This window comes from Carettochelys insculpta, chromosome 3 (genome assembly GCF_033958435.1).
Source record: "Carettochelys insculpta isolate YL-2023 chromosome 3, ASM3395843v1, whole genome shotgun sequence".
NCBI classification, from domain to species: domain Eukaryota; kingdom Metazoa; phylum Chordata; order Testudines; family Carettochelyidae; genus Carettochelys; species Carettochelys insculpta.
In genome coordinates this window covers 39,666,561-39,687,137 of record NC_134139.1, presented here as the reverse complement: position 1 = coordinate 39,687,137, position 20,577 = coordinate 39,666,561, and the positions used below count along the sequence as shown (strand labels likewise).

At 41.1% G+C, this 20,577-nt stretch overlaps 2 protein-coding genes across 6 annotated transcripts in view; one reads left to right on the top strand and one right to left on the bottom strand.

Annotated features, from left to right (window-relative positions):
• The first annotated feature begins 52 nt into the window (after positions 1 to 52).
• NDUFAF7 (NADH:ubiquinone oxidoreductase complex assembly factor 7) lies at positions 53 to 16,169 on the top strand. 5 transcript variants are annotated; one of them, XM_074989668.1, is made up of 10 exons: positions 53 to 170; positions 1,025 to 1,197; positions 2,616 to 2,696; positions 3,847 to 3,957; positions 5,459 to 5,672; positions 6,237 to 6,295; positions 6,976 to 7,089; positions 10,000 to 10,143; positions 10,729 to 10,902; positions 11,188 to 16,169. In XM_074989668.1, exons 1-10 carry the CDS (start codon positions 89 to 91, stop codon positions 11,401 to 11,403), a joined length of 1,368 nt encoding a protein of 455 aa, XP_074845769.1. In that variant the 5' UTR covers positions 53 to 88; the 3' UTR covers positions 11,404 to 16,169. The 5 variants fall into 5 exon arrangements, 4 of the variants coding, with proteins under 4 accessions (XP_074845769.1, XP_074845767.1, XP_074845768.1 ...); XR_012644927.1 differs by having other exon boundaries at positions 57 to 290; positions 10,766 to 10,902; positions 11,188 to 11,325; XM_074989666.1 differs by having other exon boundaries at positions 61 to 290; positions 5,459 to 5,612.
• Positions 16,170 to 16,301: 132 nt separating this feature from the next.
• Positions 16,302 to 20,577, bottom strand: part of PRKD3 (protein kinase D3) — an 86,806-nt gene continuing 82,530 nt past the window's right edge. Inside the window, exons 18-19 of the mRNA XM_074989664.1 lie at positions 18,715 to 18,800; positions 16,302 to 16,601 (exon numbers count right to left, since the gene is read on the bottom strand). Coding sequence (XP_074845765.1) covers positions 16,428 to 16,601; positions 18,715 to 18,800 — 260 coding nt within the window. The 3' untranslated portion in view covers positions 16,302 to 16,427. The remainder of the gene's footprint in view (positions 16,602 to 18,714; positions 18,801 to 20,577) is intronic.

The following is a 20,577-nucleotide window of genomic DNA, read 5'->3' as shown; positions in this document are numbered from 1 at the left end:
TCCTGGCGGGAAGTGACGGATACACCTCAGCCAGGAACTGGCAGCGTCAGGTCAAAGGTGGAAAGTCAAAGGGCACGGGGCTGCAGACATGACCAGCCTGTCCGCGCGGCGGCATGTACTCGCTGCTGTACTAGGTGTCTATAAGCAGCAGCGACTTCTCCGTCGCCATGGTAACGGCCGGCCCCACCTCTGCAGCCGGGTCTCTGACACCCCCCACCCGCTTCCATCCCCGCAGGAGGCCGCCAGTCCCCGCTGCTTCTCCTCGACTTCAGCAGCCTGGTGTATCCCCGGTGCGTGGCCCGCGCTGGGGCTGGTGGTGGTGCGGGCGGCCGGCCGGGGGTGGGGGGACGGCGGCGGCACCTCCCTCTCCGCCGCCCTTCTCCTGCGACAGTCTCTGAGCACAGTCCGCTCGAGCAGGAGCCGCGCCCGCCTTGTCTTCGGGCCACGCCCCACGGATTGCCACCTGATCGGGGAAAGTTTCTGAGGGGCAATGGTGTTAGTCTGCACTTATAAAACCAGGAGAGTCCTATGGCACCCCAGGTACGATGGATTTATTAGCGCCTAAGCTGTCGTGGGGAAACCCCACTTCATCACCTGGACTGACAGCTTCTCCTCCAAAGACAGCCACAGCTCCCCCTCAGCTACATCCAACGGCCACAATCACCCTGACGAGCAGAAGTTTTGGAGCATAAGCTTTTGTGGGTAAAGACCCACTTTGTCTGTTAGTCTGTAAGGTGTTACAGGACTTCTTGGTCCTTCTTGGCCACCCCTCTGTTACTAATCACCCTGACTGATCGCCCTCTCAATGAAGAGTAACTTCATTCTTCTGCAGTAATTATCTTACATATATACCTGCCTTTGAATTTCCATTCTAGTCCATCTGATGAAAGGGGCTTTACCCACGAAAGCTTATGCCCTAATAAATCCATTTGTGTTTAAAGTGCTACAGGTATCCTCCTTGCTTCAACAGACCACATAATGACACATTCTTTAGCAAGGGTATCTGTGTTTTCTCCCCTTCCAGTGTCTCCAGCACTCCAGTCTACATGGGGACGCCGTTGTGTAGCTTCAGGGAGCAAAGCAGAAGATGGCACTGAAGTTACTCCCATGCTAAAGCATCTAATTTTCAAAATCAAGTCAACTGGCCCTATTACAGTTGCTGAGTATATGCGGGAAGTCCTAACTAATCCTGGGAAGGTAAGTGTGTAGCACGTGACTTCTAAATACAGCTATTGTAAAATAGGGAAGATCCTGCCCCACAGATGGGATAATCCTTAACATCTGGTAAATGCCCCTCTCTCTCAAAGAATGTTTTTAATTTCTTTTAATGGACAGGGCAGACTCAGTTCAAAATACAGTTTATAACCAGGATAGCCACTTTGTTAATTGTTTGGGCTTTTCACAGTTTGGGCCCACATATCACATGGTTAATTAATAACCACCACAGCTAATAATGACACACAGTTCCCTTCCTAAAGCTGTTTTGGCATGCTTTCATTTGCAGAATTATTTATGATTGAGATGGGAAGCAGAAGAGTGGTTTGCAATGCAGACCCCTGTGACCATGTAATTGGATTGTCTGCGTTACAACTTCCGATAGGGTAGGATAGGGTCAACATCTTAAATGTTGGTGCCAGTGTTATCTTGTCTGTGTGCCTGGAATAATAGGATATATATGATGGAATATTCCCACTGCCCTTGGGGCAACTGCACTACAAACCTGAAGTTTCACTCATTTTGGTCTCCTACAGAAATATTCACAAGTGCCACATGTTAGGAAAACGGCACAAAAACTCACTCCTGGGAAAATGCTCATTCAGTTGGGAGGCAGGCAAGAGATGGGAGGAGAGTTTGTTGCTGAGATTTTCCTCATTCTGGCTACATTTTCATGTATAATTGAAGATCTGCACCTCAGACTTGCATCGCACTTGCCACAGTAGCAGCATTATCTCTGGAAGCACCTGCCATCAGGTTCCTCCTGTCTACCCCTTAGCTGTTTAATATCTTATTTTGTGTGTCTTTGTTCTAGTTAACTTGGCACCATCTCCTTCGCCACTTGGTTAGTTTAAATTATTATGGCAATGCTGAATTTTGTTGTGATGTGAAGAATTACTACTTTAGCTGGCTGTAGAGTCTGCAAAAGAATTAATTTTGAATGCTGTACAAATCATATTGTCCTCCCTCAAATGGAATTCACAATTTTGCAGTCTTAACCTGGGCTGATCAAATGACCATAGAAAACTGAGCTGCCATGCGGAAGGCTTAGTTTCAAATTTCTAAGGACTCATAAAAAGGGAAATAATAGGCTCTCAAAAAATCAAAGTTTTGATTGTTTTAATATTTACTTATTTTCTTTTACAAACCCAAGCATTTCTGTTATTTTCCCTGGACATAAAATTTCCTGTTGCATCAATCAAACCCCCACCATTTTCCCTAGGTGGAATTTGGTGGGATATTTTGGAATGGTTTCAATTTTTTTCAGCATTCCAATGACCACAGTCCTATAGTAGACTGGAAGGTCATTTATTTTTTAAAGTTCATTGGAATATGATGGCTTACCTATCACTAAATGGAAAACAAATGTGATTTTTGTTTCTCTCTGTGCTTTGTTTTAGGGTTACTATATGCACCATGATATGTTAGGAGAAAGAGGGGATTTTGTTACTTCACCTGAAATAAGTCAAATCTTTGGGGAGGTAATATATAAAATGAATTTTTAAATGTTCCTTTCATCCTTAAAACATACTGTTACAACACATATGACCACATTTTCATATACTGTAGTTACCAATGTTGATAACACTTGCTGAGAGACAAAAATAAGCAGACATTTGAAAAGCAACTGTAAAGAAAAAAACATTTGGGGATGTCACATGTCTTCTGTGTAAATTATTTTCATACCAAATTTGTTTGGTAAGCAAAAAATTATTATAATTTCTAGATTTGAAAACTCATCATGGGATCTAAAAGCCAAGCTATGTTCTTTTTCACTGATGCATCATTATTAGTAACAAAAAGGGTGCAGGTGAAATTCTGCTCTCGGGTGCCCTTATGAAAACATAAGTGTGATAGTTGCCTATATGTAATTCAGCTGGTATCCACAAGTGACTTGAATTTGATATTTAATTAACAATTCTTTTGAAGCACAATCTGGAAAAGAATTCAGTCAGTCTCCTGGAGCTGTTTTAGTTCTTCAGCACTGACAGTAATCAGATCTGCCCCCTTCATGGCTGTGGCTGTACGAGCCACCCCCCTTTCAAAAGGGGGATGCTAATGAACCACTTTGGCAGGTGCTAATGAGACACTGCCGTGCATATGCAGTGCCTCATTAACATAATGGCAGCCACGCATGTTTCAAAAGTGCCGCTTTCAAAATGCACGCCACCGGTGTAGATGGGGCCTTTCAAAAGGACCCCCTGGATTTCAAAAGCCCCTTATAAATGGGAAGAAGGGGCTTTCAAAGTCAGGGGGTCCTTTCAAAAGGCTCCCATCTGCATTGGCGGCATGCATTTCTAAAGCAGCACTTTTGAAACACGTGCAGCTGCCATTAGGCTAATAAGGCACCGCATATGCATGTCAGCGCCTCATTAGCATCTGCTGAAGTGGCTCATTAGCATCCCCCTTTCAAAAGGTGGGGTGCTAGTGTAGCCAAAGCCTATAAGTTTAGGGGTCATGTTAGCTGCTTAGTAAAAGCATGAGATTTTTACATAGCCGCTTTTCAGGGCAGACATGATGTAAGACTGGTAAGATAATATGAGTGTCCTGGTTTCTATAAGTGAAATGAAGGGATATGTATCACTAATGCTGTAAATTCTACTAATTTTTTTGTATATTTCTTCTCTGCAGTTAGTAGGAATATGGTATGTTAGTGAATGGATGGCCACTGGCAAACCTAAAACTCTCCAGTTGGTGGAATTAGGCCCAGGTAGAGGCACTCTTACAGAAGATATTTTGCGGGTATGTAAAAATAATTTAATATTCTCTGTATGTTTGAGTTTACTAGATTCTCTTTGGCTCACACAGCTAACATATTGAAACCTGAAATTAGAAATGAAATTCCATATGTGTTGACACTTCCTTATCTACTGAATGCATTTTGGTTACTAGATTACAACATTGGATTTTACCTAAACATATCTATCTGCAATCTTGATATTTTAGTGAGAAAACTGGGGGGCTCAGAAGTGAGATGAAAACACTGGATACTAGAAGCAAATTGTGCAGATCCATCACTAATCTGCTGTTATAGACAACTTCACTGAGGAAGAGGGTGAGAGTACACCTTTAGAAAATTCATGGAGAAAAGAGTTACCCATAGTAGTTAGCTGTTTATGTGAATGTTGTTGATTGTAATCAGGAGCCAGAAATAGGATTACAGTGTTAGAGGCTCAAATAGAAGAGGTGCTGAGCATCCTGAATTCCAGTTTACTCCAGTGACAATGGCAGAGGCTCCTAACACTTTAGGGTGTCTGACCTTTTCTGATGCAATGGCTGTTTCTCAACTATGCACTAATAAGTACGAATCACATTACCATTCAAAAGGGAAGTTGTTATTGGAATTCAGAACTCCAGGGGAAATACAAGGTGCTCTCACTCCTCCACTCACCAACAAAAGTCAAATGTAATAATGATCATTGAGTGGATAATGTACATTATTCTCATGTGCCCTGCTTGGGAAAAATCAGAGATTGCTGGTGAACCAGTGCACTCCAAAACCAAACCTTGGTGTAAGTTTCAGGGGAGTTGCTTCTTTATGTCAAACTCAATAAGCTTCCCTTCATTGCCTCTTTTTTAAGGATGTAGGTCTGCAAATTTCCATCCTCTAGTTTGAGTTGTTCTGTGGAATCATAGGGCTTGGTTCAGCTCCTGTTGAAGTCAATGGCAAAGTTCCCATGACTTCCATATGAGCAAAATTGAAAGCTCTTTTTCTTGTAAAAGAACCCTGCAGTTGTGGGCAGGGGAGAAAGGGAGTTACATTTAATGATCTCTCAAACCTGAATTGATTTTTTTCTTTTTGGAGGGGCAATGAGAGTTAACTTTTCACTTTGAACTGTGCTTTCTTTGATTCCCCCTTCCCCACCCCCATGGCCAGAGGGACATCATAATTTACCTGCGGTGATAAAGACATTGTAATGAATTATGGGGATAAAGACATGTAGGCTTCTATTGTTGCTGCTGAAAAATGAACTGAACCTATCCAGTCTTTACCTGTAATGGTATGTAAAGAGTACTGGGATCAGGCCTTAGATGATCTATCTGGTTGCCTTCCTCCCCAGGATTCTCAGATGAAATTCTGGTCCCTCTGAAGTCAGCAGACCCAGGATTTTACCCCTGATATGCTCCTGTCACATTTTTAAGTCTCTATCAGTGCAAGCATTGCTTAAAATCAATTATTAATAAAAGTCTACAGTACTGCAGCACAGAACTGCCTCTAACAGAATTCCTCTTCTGTTTACAGGTCTTTAACCAGCTTGGCTCTTTGTTCAATAAATGTGACATTTCTATTCACCTGGTAGAGGTGAGCCCCAAACTCAGTGAGATCCAAGCTTTGACACTGACAGGAGGGAAAACACTATCAGAGATTGATGTTGGTTCCCCTTTCTACATGAAAGGTATTAGCAAAGCTGGAATTCCAATCTTCTGGTACCGACAGCTGCAAGATGTACCACAAGGTAGTTGTGGTTATTTTTGTTGTAATGATGGCTTTCTTTGCTCTGTTGTGACCTTTTTATAATTGAGAACTTCTCTGCAACATGGTTATGGATAGAAAAATCATTCTGCATGAAGTAGCCTATACTACTTTTGTGAACCTGGACAAGATTTGGGCCCAGATTTTCATAAGTGGCTACAGTTTTTGACAACCTACATTTGTGGGTACCCTTCTTATTGCACTTTGTGCCTGTTCTTCACAGATGGTGAATGCATGAAGGTACCATAGACTTCATCTGCACTTTGAGTGCATAGCATTTCTGAAAATCAAAAACAGAGGCTCCAAAGATGATAGCCACTTTTTTAAATCTGGGCCTTAATGTGGCTATGCCTCAGCAGATATAAAACAGGAATAATAATTGCATTTCTCATAGTGATGTTGACTAGCTTAACTCCTTACTATTTACAAAGTATATTTTGATCCCCAAATGGAAGGTGTGATCAAGTAGAAAGTACTACTGTTAATGACTTTATGTTGAAGCACTCACCTTCTTATACATTTTTTTTTTTTTTTTTTTTTTTAACAGGAGCCAGCTTTTATTTGGCACATGAATTTTTTGATGCCTTGCCAATACATAAATTTCAGGTACCTCCAGAAGCCATTTTGCATGTGACTTTCTGTTTAAGGGATGCGGGGAATTTGGAAATACAAAACTCATTATCAAGCCAGAGTGGGAGTTGTTCCCTAACCCTACCAGTTACAATTTGGTACAAATTTCTGTAGCTGCATTTTGAAGCCTTACTATTGTTCTTTAATGTAAGAAAAAATAGGATTGAAAAAGATACTGTGATATGTGTATTATTGAGAAAAAGGCTGCTAAGGTTTTAGGAGAAATTTAAATCCAGATTCTTATGGAAATATGGAAATAAAATACTGGAGATGGTTGTTCATCAGAATTTGGTAAGTAGTGCTAAATGATAAAATGAGAGGTTGCAATCAGCTGATACAGTTGTTACCTCCTTGTCTGTTTACATGGGAGAGAGCTGAAGGTGGAGGATTTTCAATGAAGTACCAACTCTTAAACTTACTCCTCCACGGATGTAGTTAAGCCTGCATTTACTGACCTTCAAAGCATTCTACCAGACCAATTCACAGGCTTTCCCTCAAGGCTGGTGGGTTGGGATTCTGGGTGGATATTGGTCCAGTTTGATAGTTATAAAAATGCATAAGCACCTACGTCTTTTGAACTTAAATCTAATAGATACCTACATTCTGCTGGGCTACAGTTTGTAACATCAAATAAAAATTTTTGGTTTATTAAATAGAGAACAGAACACGGATGGCGTGAAGTGTTGATTGATATAGATCCAAATGTTCCTAACCAGCTGCGGTTTGTTCTGGCACCATCTGCCACCCCTGCCACAGCTTACTTCATACAGGTGAGATTACATCTACCTGAATTATATTAGATCAGTACTGCCCTACTTTTTCAAGCATCCGGTTATATTTTTGTACTTTGGTTACAATTTTTGTGATTCGCATAACATCTTTGGCTGAGTTTATTAGCTTCGTCTAAATCATTGCATAGTTTTACTGTTTTGGGGAAAACCTTGAACTTTGCTCCTCCTGAGTAGTAAGAGTATTTCATATTTTCAAAACCTTACTATCACCCTGCCTCTCCTTTTCCAAAGGCAGTGATGGGTGTAACAGTGCTTGTACAACACTGTTTGCTGTCATGAATGTTCAAGCTGGTACATCTTTGTGACGTTAATAGCCATAACTAATGCATTTTGTTGTGTTTGCTTTATAAAAGCTCTTTGATCTCGTGTGTTAAGTGCTGTATGTAAACCTACTAAAAGACCGTTTCTGCCCTATAGATTTTATACTATAAGGTCCCAGTTCTGAAAAATCTTTCAGGTGCTTAACTTTATGCGCTGTGCATAGTCCCATTCAAACTCACTCAGAGTGCATAAGGTTAACGTGAATCCGAGGTAGAGGGTTACAACAAACTAAACGGGAGATCTTTGGCAGAGCTGGCCACTGAACCCAGACTTCCTGAGGCCAAGCTAGCATGTTACCCACTGAAACTGTCCCTCACTGGCTTCAGTTAGCAAACCTCTTAACATATAAATGAAAATTAAATTCAAAGACGAGGATTTACAGGGTTAATAGTTAGTAACGGACCAACAATATGTTTAACTGTTTCCTCAGAATCTTTGTGGTAACAATAGTGTGTTTGTTGGAATAGTAAAATCTAGTGCTTGGCCCATAACCCAGGAATTACGTTTATTCAGGAATTTCTCATGATTGAGCATTGATCTATAATCCAGTTTAGCTGGAATCTCCAAGTCTGCGGGGAGAATAAATGTCAAGGAATAAGCCTCCCTCAGATTACCAAAAGTGTCTGTAGAATATAAACAGGATTGCTGGAATGATCAGGAGCAACTGTTGCTGCAGGTGCCCTCTGCAATGAGGAAATGAGGGTTTGTTAAAAGAGGTTTTGGGGAAATGCTGATTGTCCTAGCTACTAGATTAACCACCAGATAAGTGACTTCTTGCTTATTAGTCATATAAAGGTACAGTAAAGGAAATTCTGTAAATAATGACATAAGAGAGCCTTAAAACATATGGCAAATCAATCATGGGAAATTACGCAGGATGTGAGACAAACCTGTTTTGTGTACGGAAAAGTAAAATAGTGTTACAGAAGGGAGAGAATTAGAGGTCAGCTCTTTACAGTAAGGAAGGTAATGCATGTATTCTTTCTGTGTTGTGTCCTATGGGCTACGTCTACACGTGCAGCCAACATCGAAATAGCTTATTTCGATGTTGCGACATCGAAATAGTCTATTTCGATGAATAACGTCTACACGTCCTCCAGGGCCGGCAACGTCGATGTTCAACTTCGACGTTGCTCAGCCCAACATCGAAATAGGCGCAGCGAGGGAACGTCTACACGTCAAAGTAGCACACATCGAAATAGGGATGCCAGGCACAGCTGCAGACAGGGTCACAGGGCGGACTCCAAAGCCAGCCGCTCCCTTAAAGGGCCCCTCCCAGACACAGTTGCACTAAACAACACAAGATACACAGAGCTGACAACTGGTTGCAGACCCTGTGCCTGCAGCATAGATCCCCAGCTGCCGCAGAAGCAGCCAGAAGCCCTGGGCTAAGGGCTGCTGCCCACGGTGACCATAGAGCCCCGCAGGGGCTGGAGAGAGAGCATCTCTCAACCCCCCAGCTGATGGCCGCCATGGAGGACCCAGCAATTTCAACGTTGCGGGACGCGGATCGTCTACACGGTCCCTACTTCGACGTTGAACGTCGAAGTAGGGCGCTATTCCGATCCCCTCATGAGGTTAGCGACTTCGACGTCTCGCCGCCTAACGTCGAAGTTAACTTCGAAATAGCGCCCGACGCGTGTAGACGCGATGGGCGCTATTTCGAAGTTGGTGCCGCTACTTCGAAGTAGCGTGCACGTGTAGACGCAGCTATATAGTGCTGCAGTAATCTGCTTAAACTTTGATTAAATAATTCTATGTGATCCTATTGTTTGACAATTGTGAATCATTAAATTCAGACACCCATCAGTATGACTGTGTTCTGCTGAAATGAAGTTGGGTATGCCCATCACAGTATTTAAGAGGCTATAACTACATTTTTCTAAACCCGTGTGATCTTTGAAAACGCTACATTTTCTCAGTGAAGCAAAATTTTGATCTCATAACTGTTTAAGAAAATATTTTGGGGTTAAGGCTATAATGTGAGCAATTTCCACTGAGCAGGGCCTTTTGTGAGAGAGTAGGTGGCTGAAGTCGTGTTTTTAACCTCCAATTATAATGCCATAATAATGACAACTTCAGGCTAGTATTCATTTTCATTAGAGAATTTTCATCACGCTGTTCTGGGGTGGGTAGGTGAGGAAGTTGAATTGTACAGTGGGCTTTTTCACAACTTCTCCTATCACCATAATATACAGTGTGGTCTCAAAATTCGCAAGGGTTCTGTGTTCAGAACCCTCATGAACGTTGATTTTTGTGAATATGGGACTCTAGAGACACAACAGCTGCCGGCACTGCGGCCCCAGGGAAGTGGCATTCGCGAATGGCACACTCACAAATGTCAAGACTTTACTGTACTTCTATAAGTTATTAAACACTGTCCAAAACCAACTCAAGAAGCTGCTAAAGTAATGCTGAACAGCTTAGTGCAGGGGGGTCTGACCCAGGTATAACAAAACAATATATAAATGGGCATAAGGGAGAGAGACTTCAAAAAAAAAAGTTGCTCTAAATCGGAGTATTCTGTGTGTGCTGACTTACGCATTTAATCCTTACATCCTGCATTAGGGTAAAGAAACAAGAGATCACGTAGAAGTATGTCCCGATGCCGGTGTCCTCATTCAGAGACTTGCTTGTCGTATTCAAGAAGATGGGGGAGCGGCACTGATTGCTGATTATGGTCATAATGGAAATAAGTCTGACACTTTCAGGGTAAGTTTGATAATTAACTGATTGTTTTATCTTTCACTTCTTACCGCAGAACAGGATCAACAGCTGTAAAAAGTAATCAAAGTTCTGAAAGAGGAAGACTGCTGGCTAAAAGCAACTTGCCCCCTCTCCACACAGCAGTCAGTGAAATTACTTTTGGGTGAAGATTTGCTTCTGAGTAGATAGAAGTTGCAGAATTGGGCTGTAAATAAATTACGGGGGTGGGGAGGGCTCTGTAAAAAGGAAGAGATGGGTAGGTGGGTTCTTGATTTTACCAATGATTTTTTTGCTCTTATAACTAGAGAACAAACTTTAAATACTCACAGAGGTAGCCGTGGTAGTCTGTACCAACACAAAACAAAAACAGAAAAGCAGTCCTATAGCACCTTAAAAGACTAGCAATATTATTTATTAGGTGACAAGCTTTCGTGGGACAGGCACATTTCTCCAGATCTGAAGTGTCTATTCCAAGCTGATATTCAGCTTGTCGGTCATGTCTTATTCCTTTTTGGCATATTTTGGGTCTAAAGCTAGACTGCCAGCTAGGGGAGCACTAGCTTAGATTATCTTGTAACTTCATTTTTTCAGAGTTTCCGCAGTCATAAACTTCATGATGTATTAATAGCTCCAGGTACAGCAGACCTGACAGCAGATGTTGACTTCAGTTACCTTCGAACCATGACACAGGGAAGAGTAGCCACATTGGGACCTATCAAGCAACAAGAATTCTTAAAGAATATGGGTATTGATGTCCGGCTGCAGGTATGGTCCAGTGATTGCAGGTCTACACTATTAGTCATGAACACAAAGCTTTTGTTACACGTACTCATTGCAAGTTGTTTTTTTGTAAAACCCTTGTTTCTATATCCCATAATGTGGTTGCAAGTTTTATTAAAATTAAACTTTTGTGCAAGGTTCCTTTTCATCTCACCAGTACTACATTAGCATAGAAATGAAAGAGAGCAGAACAGAATCTGTTTATAATGGTTATTTATGGAAGAGCAGGTGGTACAGCTCTAAAGGTATAATGAACATTATTTCTTTCAGGTGCTGTTACAGAATTCAAGTGACACAGCAATGCGCAAGCACTTGTTACAAGGCTATGATATGTTGATGAATCCTAAGAAAATGGGGGACCGCTTTAATTTTTTTGCCCTGCTTCCTCATCAAAGATTTACACATTCTGATCAGAAAGAGAACTTGCACCATTCAAAATCTCTTTCAGCAGCTGTCGCTGGATTTCATGAACTCGTGTGGAAGTAAAGCCAAAGATTAGACACTGTATAATCAAAAGGAGCCTGTCAGTAACCATTAAAATCACAGTAAAGAAAATGAAGTCTATGTGCATTTTATAATGCTACTTACTGAAAAAAATAAGCTTGTCTTGTATTGGACCATTCTCTGTATGCAACCAGGATTTATTAAACTAGGTTATGTGCCTTTGTGCTGATGTACAAGTATGAGAAGTATACCACCATTCTGGCCTGCTGCTTCCTCAGACACCTTCTTTGTGCCTTTATCTCAGGTACGTATGTGGTTTCTCTGGAACCTGAGGCAACATTGAAGGCTCAAGGATTTCTGCCTGGGGTCTCAGCAGTTTCCCTGTTCCACCTATCTCCACTGCTGCCCTCCATTATCCTACAAAGAGACTGCAGTGACAAATCTACATGATGCTTATGTGTTGTGGGTAACTGGCCTACTGTTAGGTCATTCTAGTTAATCGATTCTATGTATGAGTTAACATCCTCAAACTGAACAAATTTCAGCACTTTCTATGCAAGGTATACACAAGTAAATGAAAGCAAACTCTTACAGTGGATTTTCACTTGACACCTTGATTGTGAGTGCTATCTGTGAAATCCTGGTTTTGTTGTACTTTCTTGGCCTATAGCAGCCATGATCACTTACTGCAGGGGTGCCACAAGAGCATTTCATAAGGCCTGCTTAGATACACTACTAATAATTAATTCCGGTGTAAACTAAAATGATGTAAACACAAACCACTAATGATTTTGTTTTTAAATAGGTTATTTTTGTGTACAGTATTGGCAAAACAATATAAAACAAGAAAAACTTAAATCATACAGCTGACTTTCTACATATTTTAATAAAATGTAATGTTTTGCTCACCTGAGGTTCCGTGTAGGTTTAAACAAATGAGAGAACAACTATGAATAAGAGGTAGTCAAACTATGACCATGCTAGAAGGTGGAGGTAAAATTCCACAATAACTTTGGCTATTAAAAGATACTGGCAAGAATATAACATCTCAGATTTCATGTACCTTAAAATTGTTTGATGTAATAAGAGAGGTGGGAAATGTCCTGTGGATTCTAAATATGAATATTTGTGTAAAATCCAGCAGTCCTTGGCAGTAACTCTCTTAAACATTGAAAGACGTGAGCAAAACAAACGTATACCCTCAACAGCAGTTGATTGAAAGGTTATTCCCACATGATCCCTGCACACAAATAAGTAAGTTCAGACAAGTTGTTTTCAAGGATATTTTAAAAGAAGGGAATCCATGTAAATGGAGAATAACAAATCTGGTAGGGAAATAAATTTTATTTTCAAGCTTAGAGGATATTTACAAACAATGGGATGTATAAAAATATAAAAAAGTACTTGACAGTGTCCTTTTGAGGCTAAATTTTACTTGAGCTTTTTCTAGCATCAACATAGCATTTCTTGCATGAATGCAACTTCTTAATTCAAAATAGGCAAATGATTATGTAGCATTGGGTACAAATTCATCTGGCGCAACTGATTATAATTCCAAGTTCTAGTGATTTAAAGCTTAAATTTTAACAAAAAAAAGTTTTAGGCTTCCATTAAGAGTGCAAGCTGTGCAATTTATTTCATGGTTTATAAAATGTGTGTGATAACTATCAAAATAATACAAATGTTCCAGTTATTTTTCTTAAGCATCAAGCCACAACAGGGTGTGTATTGCTGCAGCACTGCCCCCCACCATCGGTGGTGGTCCAAGGCTTGAAGTATAGCTTGACCTCTCTAACCTGGCACCCTCAGGACCTGACTGGTGCTGGATGAGAGAATTTGCCAGACCACATGATGTCTATTATCTAGCCTATTACCAACCCTTCCTGTGCATACTGGGCTCTTAAAAGACATTTGGAGTAAACTATAGGTCAGGAACAGCACGGAACACAGAGCCAGGACTGATGGTTGGAAACAAACTTTATGGGACCATGGGAAACTTGGCCACACCCATGATAAATGACTGTCTGGCCAATTAAAATCATGCTGGATTATGGATGTTACTGGACAACAGAGTGCCAGATTAGATAAGTTAAACCTATAGTAGCATGTTAACAGTGTACCAATGATCCAGAAATGTACACAATTTATTGCTTTTAAAATACAGCTAATTGTAAAATGTATTGGTTTTTAAAGCAGGAGTGAGGATTTTAAACATGTCCTACTACTAGGGAAGTTAACTATAGAACAAGTAGAGAAAAGAGCAACACATAGTGGGAGTGTGCTTTTACCCTAATATGAGTAAGTTTATTACCATTGTACTGGGACACAGTTGAAGTTGAGTATCTCCCATATCTGCCTCCACCACAAGGAGTCCAAAAGACTTCAATAGTTTGTGCTCCAAAAGCCAATTTTAATTCTCATTTTTAAATTGGGAATACTGCACGTCTGTCATTTTGTTTTTTTAAAATAGAAAAAAGTAAAGAGGGGGCAGTTAGGCCCATATGTCCTCCATGGAACATAACCCGTCCTCCAACCCTGCAACTGTGCTTTCCAAGCAAGTGAGCTGCTTTAAATTTGTTTATTGAACTAACGGAAAGTCCTGAAATGCTTCAACTCAGCAATGAAAAATCAAAGTTGAAAAGCCCAACCATCTCTTCAGGATTAAAGAGGCATAGTGCCAAATTTTACAGATACTACAGAAATGGTGGCAGTTAGACGAGAAAGCATTGTTTTCCCCTTCCAAGCCTCGCTATGAGAAGCTTTACAGGAAATCAGGCCAGTGCTAATCCAGTGCTGTCAGACATGATCAAGCTATTTCAAAAATTAAAACTACAACAGCTCATATGGTAATTCAGTTTCGGTATTCTCTGAGGAGGAACCATTCCAGAAGTCTGTCCTTCAAGAGGCTGCAAGATTAAGGGAGCAGATTTTGTCTCCTATTACAATTATTCTTCCAGCACCACAAAAGGGACAGTACAATCCCTTGGAGGATTCTCCAAATGCAGGAGTGGTGTAGGCAGCTCTACAGCTACCCCCTGCACAAATCTCAGAATAAGGGCAGACCAAGGCAAGAGTTGTCAGGGTGGAGTGGCCCGAATGCTTCAATACTGGTGGTTGGAAGGAATCTGCAACAGCCTAGGCCCAGGAGCAGAGCTGTGCAAAGCTACAGTACAGAATCTTTCCCTATGTTTTTAGCTGCAACTGTAGCTGTAGCCCAAATCCCTACAAAATGCAGCACCTTAGCTAAAGGAAGGAAAACAGGAAAATAATCACATAGGACTTCTGTCCTTCCCTCAGTTATACTTCGGTAGCGTCCACCAACTTCACTGTCAGGTTACTTATGTATCTAAGAGCAGCTGACAATTCTGAAGCAGCCATACAAAGTCATCATGAAAATGCATCAGTCCAGGCACAAAAATCTATACCTACACCCTGATGTTGATAATTCCAATGAAAAATATTTTAGTCAGCCTATAAACAAGTTACCTAAAGCATGAGGAGACCCCAAAAGCTCCAGTTACCTTGGGAGGTGAAAGCTGTGATTTAAAAATATCATAGAAAAGAACATTATCCAAAGCCAAGATCTTATTAGCTACTAGCACCTATCTGGTACATGTATCGCCTTGCATCAATTCCCAATAAGGCATGAGAAACCTAGAGGGGGCCTAATACAGTGGGCCTGAGACTTTCTTCTTGAAACCAGGCAGATTTTGGCTGCCAAACTATCTTCCTCCACCACCATTTCAGAAGGACATTTCTACTTCCCTTTGCATTTGGCCACAGTTTTCAAGATGTGGCTGGGTATGTTTAAATGGAAGTTTCTGATAAGATGTTGGTTTAGGAATCCTAATTCAGTTTCAAAATCTGTAAAGTTTAGGAAGTAGGAAAAGAAAAAAGGGAAAAGTCTAGAATTGCAGGTTAAGGACAAAGGCAAAAAGTGGCAGGCTTCCTCCTGTTAATTCATGAGCCCAGCTGCTCTGTTGGCAACACCTTTAAGTCATGTTCAATTTTGATTTTTTCAACAGGACTCCTAATTTAGTTTGTTCAGTAGAAAACAGGGATTGAGAGTTGCTATCTGGCCACAAACTACTGCAGGCAGGCTGATTCCAGGAAACCTAAAATGAACATAAAACTGTGTTTTGAATAACTTTTAAAAAGTGAAGAAAAGGTGTTTACACTTTTCTTTACTATTTTGCATAGCCTGCTAGAAACTACTTTTCCACAATGGAAGATATGCTACAGATGCTATTTGTGCACTACTTGGCAGTTTTAAAGCAAAGCATCTTTGGTACACATCCAATGCACATCCCAATCTTGCATATTCACCCCATTGTGGTTTACTGCTCTATTGTAACAGACAGTATTGAGGGCTTTTTGATTGTCAGTTGGCATTCAACAGGAATATAAATCAGGTGTTACTATCTTATCTTCATACCTCTGGAGAAAAAGCCTTCAATTCTACCAGGACAAAAATGATGAGCATTCAATTGCTTAAACAGCCGCAAATTAGCATGGTCCTTTGTGGTGTTTTAGCACACCTATCAAATAACATTCAGTCTTTTAAAATAGCCCTCATCCAGCACTTTTTGTTGTGATTTGCTCAAGGTATACAGGTTTGATTTCTTTTACAGCCTCCTTACACAATGTACAAACTAGAAAAGTGGAGCTGTATCTAAATACTGGAAAACAGTACTCTATGGCTTAGTAAATAAGGGACTAGGAAACCATAAAAATAGTTTCATTATTGCGTAGGCTACAAAAAACAGAAAAAAACCTCACACCATGCATTCAGTCTGTATGCACTGCACCTCGGTAACATCTGTAATTATACAGCTAGTGAATGTTACCCAGATTGCTTATCCAATTGTCAGATCATGTTTCATAGTTCAAGAAACTAGAGATGAAGAAAAACTTAAGTCATTTTGCCCATCCACTTGCCAGTGCAGGATACTCCTTTCATGGTTTTGTAGATTGAATCAACAACATTCAAAGAGCAACATCTGTCCAGGAACGTATCAATGTCAGCTTCTGTCTGGAATGCTTTAATGAAGTCAGTATGATGAACACTAAGGATCTTCTTCCATATCATCTGGATTGGGGGCCATAATGAAATGTTTGGGGTATACAAGGTTGTGTTCATAAGCATGTTCTTCCCAGCGAGCATCATCACTCTCATGGGTAATGTATCGCTCTCCAATGCGCGTTTCAAACTCTCTAAGATCGAGCCAAGTCTGATAGTCCTTTTAAAAAAATTAAGATTAATGGTGTATGAAACCCAATAGCAGGACGATAGTTGTACAAATCAAGTTAGTAATTCAGTACTTTTACTGCAGTATAACTAGGTGACTACAGTCAACAAAATATAGTTCTAAACCAAACAGGATTAAGTTCATGAACAGGCTTAAACTGAAATTAATTAAATCCCTCTGATTTCAGTTAAAGTACTGCAGGGAGTCCTTGGACTTATGACACCTTTCAACTGACTGCCCATTTTGCTCCAATGATGAAAGCAGGCAGGGAGAACTGCACACATCACATGCTGAGACTGTTAATCACTGGTATCACTGTTCAAACTTTCCAGTTGGCTGAGCCCAGAAGCAATAAGCAGCAAAGCTAGCCAGCAACAAGCTACCCTGGCCATGGAAGACAGACAAGCAACGGCAAGGGATCCCCTTCCAGCTCCACTGAAAGTCCAGCATATGTGATTTTATGTTTATTTGAATGCTCTTTACCAAATATATTGATGTTTCTACATTGGGCATCTGTAATTTGTGTTACTGTAGAAAAAATAATGTATCAAGCTTTGGTTCAGGCATCAATCCCCCTTTGTACAATTGATTCCTATGGAAAAAGCAGTTTAAACTTACAATGCAATTCTGAGGAACAATTTGACTGTGTCTACACTACAAAAATAACTTTGAAGTAGAGCATCTACACACAGTCTACTTGGAAGTTAAACTTCAAACTAGGGCACTACTCCATTCCCAGGAATGGAGCAAGGACTTCGAAGTTGGGTTCCCCTACTTTGACGTTTCCCAACTTCAAAGTTCTTACTCCATTCCTGGGAATGGAGTAGTGCCCTACTTCGAAGCAAGGGAAGATGTGCATAGACTCTCTGTTCGCTACTTTGATGTAGTGCCTAACTTTGAAGTTAGTTCCTATTATAGACGCACCCTTTGTGTTATGAGTCTAAGGACTTCCTCCCGGTACAATTTATGGGAATGTAATGATTCCAAGACAGATGCTTCCCAGCTATAGCTAAAAATGCTGTCCTTTCAACTGACTTACTAATTCCCTCAAATAATTGATGGGGTTTTCCCTCAGTGCTCTCGTCTGCTTGCAAAATTGTGAGATTTATATATTGTCAGATCAGAAAGTAAAAGAGCCCAAGTGAAAACTGAATCCACACTTTTCTTCTATAAACACACTTCACCCCATCTATCTCTTCTAAAATAAGTCACAGTACAAATCAGGCAACCAGGAGCTCCTTCACCTCAGTGGATTGCAGCCACCTGTGGGGCACTGGTGTTCCCCATGATGCCGCAGCACTGTCTCTCCCCCTCCCCCATGAGCCTCTCACACACCACAGCCCCATACTTCCTATTCCTTCCAGCACTTTAGGAGCTGCAAATTGCCTGGCTCATGCCCCACCCATGCTCCTCCCCCTGCCTCACAGAGCTGAAGCACTGTGAACAGCTGATCCTTGGGAGGGGAGTGGACAAGGAGGGACAGAGTGTGAATCAGGCAATTTGTGGCTCCTAAATTGTTGGAAGGGAAGCAAAGGAAGTTGGGGGGGCGGTCCTAGTGCACAAGAGGCACATGGGGGAAGAGGCAGCTGGGGGTCCACAAGCCCACAGGTTTCCCATCACTGGTATACATTCTGCTTTCATTATCTCCTTGAAAACATATAGCTTCTCACTCTGCTTTGTATTTCAGATAGAGGTGAGTGCTGATAACAGGCAATATTAAGGGAATAAACTCTTCACACCATTGCCAGGTAGAAAGTACAAAGCAAAAGTGGAACAGAAAAACGAATAGTATCCTAGAAAATAAAAGGGCAAGAAGGGAATCTGAATGGCTGGGGGAAGGAAGGAGATTGGCAGAATCCCACAGGTGGGAAGGGGAGAATGGAAGGATGCACCAGGTGACAATGGTCTATGAGGCTCAGTTCTCTTTCACAACAGACTAACTCTAGCTGCCATCTTCATGAATATCCACTGTGAGGTATTTTCATAATGTCGCAGTGAAAACAATCTTTATAAAGCACTTGAGCTACTTAATTTAAAATGTGATTCACTTAGAGGACATATTTACACATTGCTTTTATAGTAAATAAGTGGCAATTACTCTTACCTGTAGCCATGGATGACTAAGAGATTTGTCAACGCTGTAACGTTTTCTCATTTTCACTTGAAGCAAATTGTTTATTAAATCAATGGCTGGGGGGAAGCCAGAGAACAAACACATTATCAAAGTTTCTAGAGCATAAATACAAAATGTGTAATCTCCAATGTAATTTATGACTGTGAAATGTAACAACTGTGCTACATAAAATATATACACAAGGCGCATTATGTAAAGCTTAGTGACGCTAGTGATCTTTACCATAAGTTTTAACTCATTTTAGGAGAAAGCCAGAAATATAGTGATTTGCTTACTTTTTAGAAATACACTACTCAAAACTGAATTTATTGGATTTACTCCAAACTGAGCTTACCGATTTCAAATTTACCATTAAAAATAATTTACTAATGTAAGGGTAAAATCCTCGTCCGGGGTCAGCAACCTGCGGCTCTGGAGCCACATGTGACTCTTTGAAGAGCCACTTGCAGCTCCTGAGTGCTGCTGCGGCTGACTCCTCTTGCCATTCCAGAGGCTGCCGCCGCCACTTAAACTAAAAATCTAAATTCAGTTGCCTGCCATTACACCAATTGAATTTAATTTTTTGGTTTAAGTGCAGCAGCCTCCAGAGCTGCTGAGCAGTCACCTGCGGTGGGGGAGAAGCCAGCAGGACAGGGAGCCACCCCACGCGGGGGAAGTCTAAGCTGGCAGGAGAGCTGTCCGAGCTGGCCCCTGATGGAGCTGTGCAGCCGTGTGGAGGAGAAGGAGGAGGTGGTGGTGGGGGCAAGTAGCGGGGGGAGGCAGCAGCAGCCATGGAGGCACTGCACATGCTGAGGCGAGTTAATCCTGGGGATGGTGGGGGGAGGTTGGGGCTGACAAGGGTTAAACCTGGAGGTGGGGGGAGGGGTTTGGGGCACAGAGGGGTTAAGTCTGGGGATGGGGGGTAAAGCTTGGAGATTGGGGTAAACAACTTTCTAACGGGTACAAATCATTGTGTTTGCGCTATTCTTAAAATAGGGGTGACACAAAGTACTGTTTGATGTTATTCACTAAGGACTGTCTTATATTCACATGCATTGTGGCTCTTGGAGGATTGATTTTGTAACTGAATTTGAAAAAATGGCTCTTCTCGCAATTTCGGTTGCAGACCCCTGGACTAGTCTAACAGAGGTCAATGGAAGCTTTGTGAAATTTGGTCCTAAATTAATAAAGGGTAAAGTTTTCAAAATGACTAGGTATTTAAGAACCGATGGCTCCTCAGAAGTCCATGAGATTTAGGCCCCTCAGCCACATAGGCTCTTTTGAAAATTTTATCTTATTTCTGTTTGAAGTGTTGTCTCTTAACAGTAAGTTCCCACTATTACACACTACTGCCAGCCATCCTTCCAGGATTTAACTATACACCACTTATTTATTATCATTGCAAAATTTCACAGTTAGAAATGGGCCCACGCCAAAACCCTAGGTCTGAACAACTCCGAAAGCTGATAACATTTGGACCAGAGCTGAATATTTTCATTCATCCCATTTCGTTATTGCAATGATTAGAATGTTTGGATCTGGAATTCTACATATATGTATGTCTACATTTTCAACTATCACTCCCAATATATAGCTATCCTCGATTTAACTTAGCATTAGTTTTCACATCAAGTACACATCCTTATTTCCAGGTCACCATTTTCTACATTCTGAAGAAAAATTGTCTTAAACCTACATTTGGTAAGTTCATACAATAGGCCATTATGTCAAGTTTTATCAGCACCTTTCTGAAATGCAGATAAATTTACTGGTTCTTGCTTTTCTCTAGACCAATGTTAAATGTAATCCTTTGTAAATTCATGCTAGCTCACACCTATTATGTTAGCCTTTACC